This window comes from Cebus imitator, unplaced genomic scaffold (genome assembly GCF_001604975.1).
Source record: "Cebus imitator isolate Cc_AM_T3 unplaced genomic scaffold, Cebus_imitator-1.0 Scaffold618, whole genome shotgun sequence".
Lineage (NCBI taxonomy): Eukaryota > Metazoa > Chordata > Mammalia > Primates > Cebidae > Cebus > Cebus imitator.
The window spans coordinates 436,664-451,417 of record NW_016107933.1 but is presented as its reverse complement, the minus strand read 5'-3'; the positions used below and the strand labels follow the sequence as shown (position 1 = coordinate 451,417).

Sequence of the window (14,754 nt, the reverse complement as noted above, 5' to 3'; positions counted from 1 at the left end):
ACTTGCCTCAAAATCTGCAGAGCAAAAAATTCAGATTTTCCTGTTTATTACAACAGGAAAAGACAAGGGCTAGATCACTATGGTTCTGTTTTTAGAAGCATACACCACCAGCTCACCCCGGTTCCCACTGGCCCTCCTTCCCTTCTCCATGGAACACCTGGCCTCAGGGTCTCTCCGTGGGGCACGGCAGGAGTGACAGCATGTTGGGATTCTGAAAGTCAGGGCTCCATGCTTGGCAAGTCTCTCGGAAGGCTCCCAGTGGTACAAGCAGAGACCTCGTGTGGCACCCACAGCCCTGTATACACTTCCCAATCTTGTCCAAGCCGCCTCCCTCTGCTGAGACAAGAGCTGGGGAAATGAATAGGTCTCATTCTCTCTCTTCCTCAGTTTGATGTGGGGTCTCAGCGTCATGAACTTCTGCCACCCTCCCACTGGCCCTGGGCTGTCATGGACCACTGGCCTCACCTTCTGGGGCAGTTCTGACTTCTCAGTTTACACCAGCCAGTGCCCTGCTGGGAGATTTTGCAGAGTGGTATGGCACATTGGCTGAACAGCTTTGCAGTCTCCTGTGGCATTATGAAAACAGGTCTAGCTATCTAGCTAGGGTCTCAAGGAACCCAGAGAAACAAGGGGAGACCCAGGAAACCCCCTTCCCAAGGAAATGGGCTTGGAGGGTGTGATGCCAGGCAGACGAGGGGCAGGATGCCTCTAGCAGAGAGGTATGGAAGCAGGTGCTGCTCGGGGCCACTCAGTGAGGCAGGCACGGGGCAGGGGCAGGGGCAGGGGCAGCCTGGGAGAAAAAGAATGTCAGGCAGGAAACTACTGAGGTGCCAGGCAAGCCATGGCAGGTGATGTCTGACTAAGCAGAGGCCTCCAGCTGCAGTGTGGCCATTACAGGCAGAATGGCCATGGGGCTTGGGTGGGGATGGGCTGGGGGCCTGCATCCAGTCACATGTCACAGGCCTGTCTGCTATGGCAGTTGCCTCTTGGACGGGGGCTACTTGGGCCTTGGGGAGGAGAAGCAGCGCCTGGGAGGTATGCCAGGCATCACCTTCCCATCCATGCTATGGCAGCATCTGGAGCCACCCCTTGTCTTCTCCCAGGCTATGCTCCCGTCACTGGCATGTGCCACCCGGTCCGCAGCTGCACTCTGAACCATGAGGACGGCTTCTCCTCAGCTTTCGTGGTGGCCCATGAGACTGGCCACGTGTAAGTGGCCTGGGGAAGGGTGGAGCGCAGAGGGGCCACCCTAGGCTCCCCAACTCTGGCTGCCCACTTTCCCTCTGTGCCTTAAGAGGGACACACCCTGTGTGAAAGCCACTTTGGGGCGTGGTCTTCTGTCTTCCCAGTGCTGGGCAGTATTGGCCCGAGGCCCACTTTCTGCAGAAGGAACCAGTCAAAGGAGGAAGGGCTCACCTGCAGACTGAGCAGCGGCTCTGGGCCAGCTAGAGCTGGGGGCCTTGCCCCTTTATCCCATCCAAGCCCCCCAGCAGGTGGGCTCTACCCCATGTTACAGAGGAGGCTCGGAGGCTTGGAGGGTGGCTCCCCTTGGGTTAGAAAGCTGGAGGCAGGGAAGCCACGGTTCCACCAGGTGTGCATGTCCCTCTTGGGGACAGGATACCTCGGGACTGCCCACTGGCCGCTGTCTCCCTAGAGTGCCTTGGCTTTCAAAGTGCAGCAGGTAGACAGTCGGTGCCACCTGGCTCAGGGTGGGCCAAGGTCAGGGGAGGCCCGTGGGGGAGGGATGGGGCACCCTCCTATCATCGGGGCTGGGGGATTCAGCAAGCTGCCTCATCCCTCGCAGACTGGGCATGGAGCACGATGGACAGGGTAACCGCTGTGGTGACGAGGTGCGGCTGGGCAGCATCATGGCACCCCTGGTGCAGGCTGCCTTCCACCGCTTCCACTGGTCCCGCTGCAGCCAGCAGGAGCTGAGCCGCTACCTGCAGTGAGTACTGCCCACGTCTCCTGAGGGCGACCCCTCAGTCCCTGGGATCAGCTCTGGGAGGGTGCAAGTCCCCATGCACCAGGGTCCAGCCAGAGCCCTCCAACCTTGGGTCCTCTAGCCTGTGTGCGGGGGAGGAGAGAGGACACACCTGTGAGGGGAGCCTGGTGTCTGGAGGAGAACCCATTGTCAGGGGTCTGTCCTTGAATGGTACATGGGCAAGGCAGCCACCCTGGGGTCTGCACAAGCCAGGTCCTGGTATCTTACACCAAGGACAAGAGATGCAGCAGGGAAACGGAGGCAGCACAGTCAGGGGCCGGGATGTGCAGGTAGGGCTGTTGTGGCAGCTCCAGCAGAGACCTCAGCTGCCTTCAGGAATGGGTGGTCAGCCTTGCTAAAGGCTGCTGTGTGTCCCCCACAGCTCCTATGACTGCCTGCGGGATGACCCCTTCGCCCACGACTGGCCGGCACTGCCCCAGCTCCCGGGGCTGCACTACTCCATGAACGAGCAGTGCCGCTTTGACTTTGGCCTGGGCTACATGATGTGCACGGCGGTGAGTATGGCATCCCTGCATCGGGGACCCCTCCCAGGCCTGGGGGGAGGCTGGCTGGTGTAGGGGCAGCTACTGGGACATTGTGAGGACGGGCCCAGTGTAGGAAGGACAGAGCAGCCTGCCAGCCTGTCAGAGTGGCAGCGTCTCCCTCAGCACCCACCACGCCTCACCCCCTAGGCACCCTCGGCCCACCTGGCAGGCCCAGGTGTGGTCCTGGGCAGGAGGTACGTGGGTGACAGGGCTGTAAACAGGGCATCAGCCAAGGGCAGTGAGAGACTGGCAAGGCCTTTGTGTCAGCCTGCAGAGGTCAAGAGGGCTTCCAAGGAAGAAGGGAGGCCTGCAGGCTAAGTGGAAGGAGAGGGCATTTAGGAAGGGAGGGCCACTGACACAGAGGCTGGAGAAGAGCGCGGCATGCACAGAAGTGCTCGCTGCCCTCCAGGGCCGAATGCCAGAGCCGAATGCCAGAGCCAAGCCCTCAGAGGAACCGGGCATCAGCACGGAGGCCGTGCAGTGGAGCTTCAGTGTCCGTGAGCGTCTGAATGCCCCCCTCTGCTGCATGAAGGAAGGAAGCAAAGGAGTCCCATTTTACAGATGAGGAAATGGAGGCCCACAGAGGCTAGATAACCTGCCTAAATCCACACAGCAAGCAAGTGGTGGACTCAAGTACCATACAGGAGGACTAACTCCTTCCATGACTGCCTAAGGAGTGCAGTGGACTCGATTCTCATGGCGATGGGGAGCTCTGGAAAGGCTTGAGTGGGGGAGCCTCAGGACCACGCCTGAATTTCAGCCGGTCCCTCAGGGACATCCTGCAGGAAGTGCTCTCAGGACAGGAAGTAGAAAGGCCAGGGAAGAGGACCGTGAAGTCCAGGGGACAGAGGCTGCGGCTGCAGAGAGGGTGGGCCTGTGAGTGGGGAAGTGCTTTGCCAGGGTTTAGGAGGGGAATCCACAGCAAAGGGTCCGTAGGTACCCACCTGGCCTCAGGCTGGCACCCAGGGCCCAGCTGCCTGCCAGGCTCCCTGAGGAGTGCAACCTCCAAAGGCTAGAGGCGAGGAGGCCCGGCCATGTTCAGGGACACTGCCACCCCCACACCATATGGGCAAGGTCCTAACTGCCCCAGAATCACGACACCCACCAGCCACATAGGCCAGTCACGGGCGAGTCCCACTGGGGCATCTCAGGTTACAGGACCCGGGGAGTGTGCGGGTGGCACCCCTGGGAGGTCCCTGAAGTGGGAGGCCCCTGGCAAGCTGTGGTGCTGTCTTCCAGTTCCGGACCTTCGACCCCTGCAAGCAGCTGTGGTGCAGCCACCCTGACAACCCCTACTTTTGCAAGACCAAGAAGGGGCCCCCCTTGGACGGGACCATGTGTGCGCCTGGCAAGGTGAGGCAGGACCAAGGGCTCTTCGAGGGCAGTAGGACAGAGGACTGGAATCTTAGGTGCCCAGGTTACCAGGGCCAGGCTCTGAAGTAGGGGCAGGGAGCCCTCTCAGGGACCTCTGCTGCCCTCTCCTTTCCCGTTTCCAATTACCCCTCACACTCCATACACCAGAGCTTCCTCCACCCTGTGCTTCTGATGCTGGAGTGTATCTGGCATGTGAGAGATCCTCATGGTGCTTCAAGCCCTGCACTTAGGACTCCCCCTCTGAGGAGCAGTTTCTGGGGTACTGGCAGCCTTCAGTCACCCCTGGGCACTGTGGGTCACCTCATCTTGAGGCGAGGGTCCTCATTAGGGTGCTCAGGCCCAGCATGAGGCTTAGCCTCTCCATCCCCAGGACCTCAGTGTTTGTCCCTGTTGGGCACGCTTGTCCTTCAAGGTCACTGGATGGTTGCCCCAGGCCCATTTCATACCCTCTGGGGACCCTTGAAAGAAGGGCTTCTTCCCTGTGGTCCTCCCTGAACTCCAGACCTGATTCGCATTGGTTCAGATGAAATCACACACCCACTCCTCAGCCAGTCACTTGCTAGGGGGCTGGGATATGTAGATGAGCTAAGCCTGAATCCTGCCCAGGAGGGCTCAACCCCATGGAGACTACACTGGCCCTGCAGGGCAGGGAGAGAGTGTGGAGTGGACACTGCGCACATCCCAGCCAGTCCTAAGTGCAGGTCCCACATTGTCTGGACCTGTGGCTCCTTGATGGAAGTCTTTGGCTCAGGACTGGGCCAGCTGCCTAATTTTAGTCCCTGGTGGAGCTTCTGAAACAAACAAATTCTCAGGCCCATCCCTGAAGACATTTGTTTGGGATAGGATCCAATAATTGTTTTGGGTTTTCTTTTTAAAACTATCGTAAAATTCACATAACATAAAATTCACTATTTGAACCATTTTAAAGTGCACAATTCAGGCCAGCCTTGGTGTCTCATGCCTGTTATCCCAGTACTTTGGGAGGCCGAGGCAAATCAATCGCCGGAGATCAGGAGTTCAAGACCAGTCCAGTTAACATGGTGAAAACCTGTCTCTACTAAAAATACAAAAATTACCTGGGCGTGGTGGCAGGAGCCTGTAATCACAGCTACTTAGGAAGCTGAGGCATGAGAATCGCTGGAGCCAGAGGCAGAGGTTGCAGTGAGCCTAGATCACATCACTTCACTTCAACCTGGGTGACAGAGCAAGACCCTGTCTCAAAAAATAAAAACAACAATGAAGTGCACAATTCAGTGGCATTTAGTACATTCACAATATTAGGCGACCATCACCACTATCCAGTTCCAGAGCTTTTCATCACTGCAAAAAGGACACCTCATTTATCAGTCACTCTTTTCTTCCTTCCTCGCGCCATCCCCTAACAAGTCCCAATCTGCTTTCTGTCTCTGTGCAGTTGTCTATTCCAGAATTTCATATAAATGGAATCGTATCTATGTGGCCTTTTGTGTCTGACTCACTTCATTCAGCAGAATGTTTCCCAGGGTCATCCTGTGTGGCCTCTATCCGCGCTCCCTTCCTCTCCATCGCTGAATAACCTCCCGTCGTGTGGATGTGCACATATGGTGTATCCGTTCCTCCACAGAGGGACATTTGGGTAGTTTTCACCTTTTGGCCATTGTGAGTCATGCTGCTGTGAACATTTGTGTATAAGGTTTGTTTGAAGACCTGGGAATCGGTGTTTTTAAGATGTGCCCAGACTTAATGAAGGGTTAGAAGCCGGAAATGGGCTGTTGTTGGTAACTCGCTGGGGGCCTGGTGAGGCCAGAACCACCTAGCTAGCCCCCTTCCCACAGGAGTTCAGCAGAAGGAGCGGGGCAGAACGTCTGCTGTGACCCCAGGAGGAGCTCAGGAAAAGCTGAGTTGGAGAATGAGACCAGCTAAGCATGGCTCCCTGCCCGCCCCACCCACCACAGTCAGGGAGGAGGCAGAGGGAATGGGAGGCAGGCCCCGCACAGGCACGCTGGCCCAGGGAGAAGGAGCAGGTGGGGCTCCCACATGTGGGTGTATGGCTGGCGGGCATCCCAGCTGATTGCCCCCTGCTTCTCCTGCAAGGCAGAAGTGGTGGGTGGGAATCTGGTGAGGGCAGTGGACAGAGGTAACCAAAGTGTCCCCTCCTCAAAGAGACCACTGACCTGGCCACAGCCCTTCACTCTTTTTGATGGTAGGATCCTCTGCATTTAGCCCAGTAAATGAAATTGCCTTTTATGCATTAAAGAATAGTTGTGCTGACTGAGGGGCAGAGCTGGGGCTCTGCTCAGCCTCCCCTGGTACCTGAAGAGCACAGGTTGAAACTGACCCAGATCAGGGTTTGGTGTGGGGGTGTTAGGGGAACATGGAAGAGGGGCTTCTCCTGGGCAGCTGTCAGGATCCCTGAATGTGCGTCTGTATGTTTCCATGTCCTATGCATCACTATTTCCTTTCGTTGTGATTTTACATCTGGAAACAATTATCCTCTCTCCCACCCTTTCCTGCAAGGGAAGCCAAAGGGGCAAGGAGAGAGGGGAGAGAGCAAGGCAAAGCCTGACTGGGCTGGAGAAGTGGCAGGTGGCCTGCTGAAAGTGGCTCTGGGACAGGGCTGTCCCTCTGCATTCCCAGACACCGGGCAGGGGGCTGTGGAGAGCTCAGGCTCCACAGGAGGCAACTGACTAGGAGCTCCTGCTGGGCTGTAGCACCTCCCCTCTTGGCCTCCCTCACCTACAGTTTCCTGCTGCCACCATTTCCTAGAGAGAGACCTGTCTCTAGATTCTCGACACGGAGGTGGCTGGGAGAAAAGCCTCAGAGCCTGCAGGCGAGCCGCCCCCACCCTCTGCTGTGGGGCCGCACCACCTGCCCACTGCCAGCCCTGGGCCTGTTGACATGGGAAGGTGGGGATGCTACAGTGCCTCTGGGTTCAGAGCCTTGGCCTCCATGAGTTGCAGCAGTGGACCAGGGTAGTGAGAGATGGGGCCAGGGTGCTCAGCAGGAGGGGCAGGGTGGGGGCGGGGCCGAGGGGTCCCTTCCCATGGAACCCAGTGTGTTAGGGGGGCTGGTTTGGCTGAGAGGGGAGAAGTGGGCATGTTCCTCTTGGATTAAAAAAGAAATGGGCAATAGGCCACAGAACTAGGCAGAGGAAGCTCCACATCCCCTCAGCTCTAGATTCATTTGTTCATTCATTCATTCATTTCCCCATACAATGGGCTCCAAATTCATTGAGCACACATGACTTTTCCCTTTAAATGTTGAAGTCTCTCTAGTGGATGGAATATTTGTAAGCATTTAAGCATATGTTTATAAAAAACATGTTAATAACATTAAATGTGTTTCTTTTCTGACAACGGGTGAGAGATCAGAGGATGGAAGTCTTCATTCAGAGCAATCACACTGTTCAGCACTCATAGCTGTCCAGGTAGAAGAAAGCCAACACTTTAGAGGAGTGACATCTGTGGCGGAACTGAGGGTGACTTTTTCTCCTTCTGCACTGTTTTGTCTTCCTGTTCCTTTCTACACATTTGTATCCAGGTCCACCCCAGGGGTGGTCCCCTACACTGCAGACCCCAGGGGGCACCGTGAGGGGTCATGCCCAGCCTCCATTTCCAGGTTAGGCACCAGCTTACCTAGCTGGGACAGGGAGACCACAGTATGGCCCCTTCCATCCTCCTGACTCCTGGTTCTTGTAGCGACTAGTGACTTAGAGTCTGCCCCAGGCTGCAGCCTTCAGCGGTGCCAGGATGGCATACCCACTCCATCTTCCTCAGCTTTGGCTGCTCTAACAAAAATACCACAGACCGGGTGGCTTACACACACAGCTTTGTTCCTCCCAGTCCTGGAGGCTAGGAAGTCCAAGGTCAGGGTGCCAGCAAGGTTGGTTTCTGGGAGGACCCTCTTCCTGGCCTGCAGATGGCCATCTCATGGTCCCCTCACATGGCAGGGAAGGAGGGCATCTCTCTCTCTCAGGTCTCTTCTCATGCGGACATCAATTCCACTCATGAGGGACATGACCTAACACCTTTCAAAGGCCCCAGCTTCTAATATCATCACATTGGGGATTTGGGCTTCACCATATGAATTTGGGGGACGCACGCACTCAGGCCACTGCACCCCCTTACCTGGGATGCTCTTTGCCTGCAAGCCCCGCCTGCACCACCCACTGAGGGGGTTGCCAGCCAGCATTTCTGTGGGTTCTTTCCCTCCCCTCCGTGGTTGGAGGAAAGGAGCTTTTGGGGCAAGAGACGAGGTAACCATCCCCAAGAAGGAAATGGCCAAATCCCACCGTGGCAGGGAGCCAGGCCTGCCTGACCCAGCCAGTTCCTGTTGGCCCAGCCTGAGGGGAGGAGCCCTTGACCACCTGCCCACAGTACCTCTTTCCCTCTGGGAGGAAGAATCCACAGAGTGGCGGCCCTGCAGTCCCCATGTGGCTCAGGCTGCCACAAAGGCAGGCCTGGGAAAGTTTTAGCAAGGCATGAGGGTGAGGGGCCTTTGCTGGAAAGGAAGGGAAGATATGGGCAGAGGTGGGCACTAGGCAAGGCTTGCCCGAGTGAGGAGAACCAGGAAGGAAGCACAGGAGGGGAGCAGCTCAGGCATGGACACAGGAGCACAGCTCCCCCAGAAACGACCTCGGACACAGAGATAGGATTGCAGGAATTCTGGAGTGTGCTCTGGAATTCCAGGGCCAGCATGACAGGGAGAGTGAGGCCCTGCACAGGGATGCAACCTCAGCAGAGGGCTCAGCCAACCCCACATGCAGCTCCAGAGCCGGGCTGGCCTTTCAGAGTTGACCTAGTCAAAGCAATGTTTGAGCCCCAACCCTGACCAATCACTGGCTATGGTCATTCCCTGGGAAAGGGGCATGACTCTGGTCTAGGGGCTCAGCTATGAGCCACGAGCAACCCACACACTCCACAGCTTGAGAAATAAATGACTTGGTCCTGAAGAGGGGTCTGGGGGGCACAGCACGGGGTCCACTGCGCCAGGAGTGTGTTGAGAAGGAAGTGGAGGCGTGCAGAGGAGCAGTGGGGGAAGAGAGTGGGGTCCTTTCAGAGCAATCAGCGCTGCAGTGCTGGTGTCCTGAGGGGAGGTGACACTGAGGGATAAGTAGAGGCCAGTCCTACCGAGTCTTTGATGCCAGCCACAGGGCTTGGTCTCATCCTGCTGCAGCAGGGAGCCATGGAGGGGCTTTGAGGGGGGAGCGGAAGTCAATTCACCTTCTGATGCTGAAGTCAAAGTAACTTCTGATGCTTACACTTCAGGGCCCCTTGCTCACATAAGCCCCTTCCAAGGCCCTGGGAGGGGCCAAGCCATTTGTTCTCATGGTCACATGTTTTTGTAAATTTTGCGAAAATAAGCTATTTTAACCATACTTGATTAAGACCACTTCTCTTTTCATTCCTACCTCTCACATTAGAATGGCCATGGGCGTTTTGCTGCTTTGGCTACAGAGAAAATGGATTGAGGGCATATTTTTTGGCTTACTGCCATGATTCTGTCTCTTACAAGTAGAGTTAAATTATTGTGTCTGTCCAGGTATAATAAAGGCTTCCAGAAATACTTGCCCCACTGCTGTTCCAACTCACCTAGGGTCATTGCAGAATACGGGCTGTGTGCTGGGCATTCCCCTCAGATCTTTGGAAGAAAAAGTGCCTCAGCGGTACCTGAGGTTGTGACTACTTCTATATGGGCAGTAGTTTGTTTTCATTTTAGGTTCGTTTTATAGACGGAATACTTTAAACGCAGATCCAGCATGAATATTTCTTTAGAAAGCCCAAGTGTAATAGGACGATCTGCTTGTTTAAAAGCTGGGCTAGACCGGGCATGGTGGCTCACACCTATAATCCCAGCATATTCGGAGACCAAGGTGGGCAGATCACTTGAGGTCAGGAGTTTGAGACCAGCCTGGCCAACATGGTGAAACCCCATCTTTACTAAAAATACAAAATTAGCCAGGCGTGGTGGCACATGCCTGTAGTCCCAGCTACTGGGGAGGCTGAGGCAAGAGAATCACTTGAACCTGGGAGGTGGAGGTTGCAGGGAGTCAAGATCACATCACTGCACTCCGGCCTGGGTGACAGTGAGACTCCATCTCAAAAAAATAAATAAAATAAATAAAAGTTGGCTTAGTCTCACAACATATGGATGACAATAAATGATGGGCTCTAAAAAATTTCAGAGACAGAAGAGAAACCTCAATGAAAACGAGATGCAAAAATGTTGATTAAGTCTTAGTGCACTGTTTTGACTGCCATTTTGAAAGTGGCTTGGGAATGTTTCAACAAAATAAGGGAGAAATGACAGACTCTGATTTGGGTATATGTATAAAATATACCTTTTATCATTTTCAAATTTATTTTTTAAAGTAAGGAAAGAAAATGCAGATAAAAATTAATGGCATATGAAACTAAAGGAGTAGAAAATGAGCAAGAAAAAAAAAAAAAACAACTCTGACTTAAAAAAGCTCACTGTCACCAAAAAAGAAAGGTTTTATATCAAACCAAAAGCAGTCGCTCATTAGGAGGAAGAGACACGTATCAAAGAAGTTGAGAGGCTTTGGAGCATTTGACAGTCTCATTAATGAAGAGAAATGAATCTGATGAACACATAGGAAAATGCTTCAGACATCTTTCTGATTTTATATGAAATGTTGACAACATCAAAGACGCCAGGAAGCTGCAAATGCTTCCACTGCAGAGAGGGCATCCACGGCAACTGTTACTGAGTGTTGCTCATCCAGAGTGTCTTAAAGCCAAGCTCCCACAGAGAAAACTTGAAATGCTCTGAAATCCACATCAAGGATGGAAACCAGAGAGCATCTCCTCCAAATTTGATTGTCCTAAGTGTTCAGATGATATCACCCATAGCTTCTTTAAAGTACTGATAATTTTTTTAAAAAAAGAAAAAAAGAATTTCCTTGAATATGCCAGGGCAGGTGCTGGCCAACTCCATCTGCTGCCTGTTTGTTTGGTTTTGGTTTTTCTCCCCCCAATAGCTTTAATAAGGGTAGGTTTATATTTAAATTCACCCCTTTAAAGTGTACAGGCTGGGCGTGGTGGCTCATACCTGTAATACCAGCACTTTTGGAGGCCGAGGAGGGTGAGGTCAGGAGCTTGAGACCAGCCTGGCCAACATGGTGAAACCCCATCTCTACTAAGAATATAAAAAATTAGCCAGGTATGGTGGTGGGCGCCTGTAATCCCAGCCACTCAGGAGGCTGAGGCAGGAGAATCACTTGAACCAGGAAGTGGAGGTTGCAATGAGCCAAGATCGTGCCATTGCACTCCAGCCTGAGCAACAACAGCAAAACTTCATCTCAAAAATAAATAAATAAAATAAAGTGCACAATTCAGTGATTTTCAGTGTATTCATAGAGTTGTACAACCATCACAACAAACAAATTTTGGAACATTTTTGTCACTCTGAAAAGTTTGACACCCCTTACTGGTCACCCCAATCCATCTTACCCTTGCCCAGCACCAGCTAGCCACTCATCCTCTTGCTGTCTTTACGGAGAATTTTCCAATTCTGGACGTTTTGTATCAGTGGAATCATACAACATGTGACCTTTTGTGCCTGGCCTCTTTCATTTGGCATAATGTTCACAGGGCTCATCCCCATGGTAGTGTGCATCAGCACTGCATTCCTTCCTGTTGCTGAATAATAATTCACTGTGTGGGTATCATCATTTATTAGTTGATGGACATTTGGCATTTCAGCTATGATAGGAAATACCAAATGAACATTTGTGTACAAAGTATTGTGTGCATGTATCATTTTCTTGGATGTAGAAATGGAATCATTGGATTTTATGGTAACTCCATGTTTTGAGAAACTGACAGTTTCCCAAGGCAGCCCATTTTACATTCCAACTAGCAATGATGCTTCAGATTTCTGTATATTCTCCCCAAAACTTGTTGTTGTATTTGTTATACCAATCCTAGTGGATGTGAAGTGATATCCCACTGGGGTTTTGATGTGCATTTCCCTAGTGACCTATGGCGATCTCTCTATATATACATCTTCATATATTTCTTGTGTAAATGTCTATTTAGATCCTTTGCTTATTTTTCATTATTTATAGTTTTATTATTGAATTGTAAGAGTTCTTAATTTATTCTAGATACAAGCCCCTTATCACACTCACCAGATATATGGTCTGCAAATATTTCCTCCCATTCTGTGGGTTGTCTTTTAATTTTCATGATAGCATCATTGACATGCACAAGTTTTTAATTTTGATGAAGTCTAATTTATCTATTTTTGCTTTTCTCACTTGTGCTTTTGGCATTGTATCTGAGAAACCATTACTTTCAGGTCAAGAAGATTTGCTCCTATGTTTAATTCTCAGAGTTTCAGCTCTTATAATTGACATCTGTGATCCATTTTTGAGTTAATTTTTGTGTAAGTGTGAGGAAAAGGTCCAATGTTGTTCTTTTGCATATGGATATCCAGTTGTCTCAGAATCATTTGTTGAAGAGACTATTCTTTTTCTATTGAATTGTCAAAAATGAACTGATCAAATGTAAAGGCTTAGTTCTAGACTTCTATTCTATTCCATTAGTATCTTTGTCCTTATGCCAGGGCTATGCTGTTTTGATTATTATAGTTTTATAGCAAGCTTCAAAATGGTGAAGTGTCTTTCCACTTTGCTGTTCTTTCAATATTGTTTTGGCTATTCTACATCCTATGACTTTCCATACGAATTTTAGGAGCAGCTTCTCAATTTTGCAAAATTCTAGTCTGCATTTGAATAGCAATTATGTTGAACCTATAGATCAATGTAGAAGTATTTCCATTTTAACAATCTGATCCATGAACGTTGAGATGTCTTTCCATTTACTTAGATTTTTAACTTCTTTCAGTGATGTATTATACTTTTTTAATGGACATGTTTTGCATTTTTTTGTTTGATTTATTCCTAAGGTTCTTTTCTTCTTTTTGGTACTATTGTAAATTGAGTTATTTTCTTAATTTCATTTTAAATCATTTATTACTAGTTCATAGAAATGCAATTGATTTTTGTATATTGGTCTTGTTTCCTGCAACCTCACTTAATTTGTTTGTTAGCTCTAAGTTTTTTAGGGGATTCTTTAGGATTTTCTGTATAGGAGATCATTTTGTCTGAAAATAAAGATAATAGAGTGTTTTAACTTTTGAAAGTGGTTCCAGAATGTTTTGATAAAATAAGGGAGAAATGACAGACTGATTTAAAAGTACCTTCTTTTATTATTTTCAAATTCATTTGTTAAAGAAAGAAAAGAAAATTCAGATATAAATTAATGGGATATGAAACTAAAGTAATAGAAAATGGGCAATGAAATCAAGAGAAATAACTCTGACTTCAAAAAGTTCATTGTCATAAAAAAAATTATTCCATTGCTTTTCACGTGCTTAATAGCAATGTGTCCTCAAGTCAGAAGGAACTAAAGGGCACAAAGGGGCCTAGCTAGCTCCCTCTGGCCCTTTTATAAGGCCACTAATCCCATCCAGGATGATGGAGCCCTCATGGCCTAACAACCTCCTTAAGGCTTCACCTCTTAAAACTGTCTCATTAGGAATCAAGTTTCAACATAAATTTTGGAGGGGACACAAACTTTCAAACCATAGCCCCCTATGATCAGAAACAAGACAAGAATGTTTGCTCATGCTACTTCTATTCAACATTGTCATGGAAGTTCTAACCAGGACAAGTAGGCAAGAAAAGAAAATAAAAGACATCCATATTGGAAAGGAAAACATTCATACTGGAATATGCTCTTGGATTCTGTTTGCTAGCATTTTGTTAAGAATTTTTATGTTTATAGTCATAAGAGATATTTGTCTGTAATTTTCTTTTTTTGTGTGTGAGAGGTCTTTGTCAGATTTTGGTATCAAGGAATGAGTTGGGGATTATTTTCTGTTTTTTGGAAGAGTGTCTAAAGGATTGGTATTAATTTTTTAAAAATGCTTAGATTTCTTTACATTCAAATTGGTAGAATTCACTAGTGAAGCCATCTGAGCCTGGGCTTTTGTTTGTGGAGTTTTTACATTATTCATTCAATCTCTTGTTTAGGTCTATTCAGACTTTCTATACCTTCTTAATTCAGTTTTGGTAGTTTGTGTCTTTCTAGAAGTTTGTCCAGTTTCAGTGCTTTTTTTTTTTTTCATAGGGATTTGAATTATCATCTGGTGTTACTTGCTTTCAGCCTGAAGAAATTCCTTCAGTATTTCTTACATGGCAGGTCTGTTAGCAATGAATTCTTTCAGTTTTTGTTTATTTGGGAATATCTTTATTTCACTTTCATTTTTGAGAGATAGATTTGCTAGGTTAAATCTTCTTGGTTGACCCTACTGCCTCTGGCCTTCATTATTTCTGATTAAAAGTGAGTTGTTAATTTTATTTGGATTTCCTTGTATATGGTGAGTTGTTCAATATTCAATATTTTCTCTTTGTCTTTGTCTAATTTCAACATTTTGACTATGATGTGTCTGGGTGTGGACCACTTTGTATTTACCCCACTTGAACTTAACTGCTTTTCTCAGATGTGTAAGTTTATGTTTTTCATCAAATTTGGGTTGTTTTCAGCTTTTTTAAAAATGTATTTTCTGCTTCTTTCTCTGTCTTCTTCTTATACTTCTACTATGCATTTTTTATTGTACTTCCATGTTTCTCAGAGGCTTTGTTCATTATTCTTCATTCTTTTTTTCTCTCTACTCTTTAGATTGCACAGTTTTGATTAATGTATATTCAAGTTTACCAATTTCATTTTCTGCCAGCTCAAATCTACCATTGAGGCTGCTAATTAATTTATCTTTTAAGTTTTTGTACTATTCAACTCCAGAATTTATTTATTTATTTCTTTTTTTTTTTTTTTTTTTTTTTTT

At 49.0% G+C, this 14,754-nt stretch overlaps 1 protein-coding gene across 1 annotated transcript in view; it reads left to right on the top strand.

The window, feature by feature from the left end:
- Positions 1-14,754, top strand: part of ADAMTS2 (ADAM metallopeptidase with thrombospondin type 1 motif 2) — a 217,386-nt gene that overhangs the window by 173,739 nt on the left and 28,893 nt on the right. Inside the window, exons 7-10 of the mRNA XM_017517128.2 lie at positions 1,104-1,209; positions 1,805-1,948; positions 2,367-2,499; positions 3,769-3,882. Coding sequence (XP_017372617.1) covers positions 1,104-1,209; positions 1,805-1,948; positions 2,367-2,499; positions 3,769-3,882 — 497 coding nt within the window. The remainder of the gene's footprint in view (positions 1-1,103; positions 1,210-1,804; positions 1,949-2,366; positions 2,500-3,768; positions 3,883-14,754) is intronic.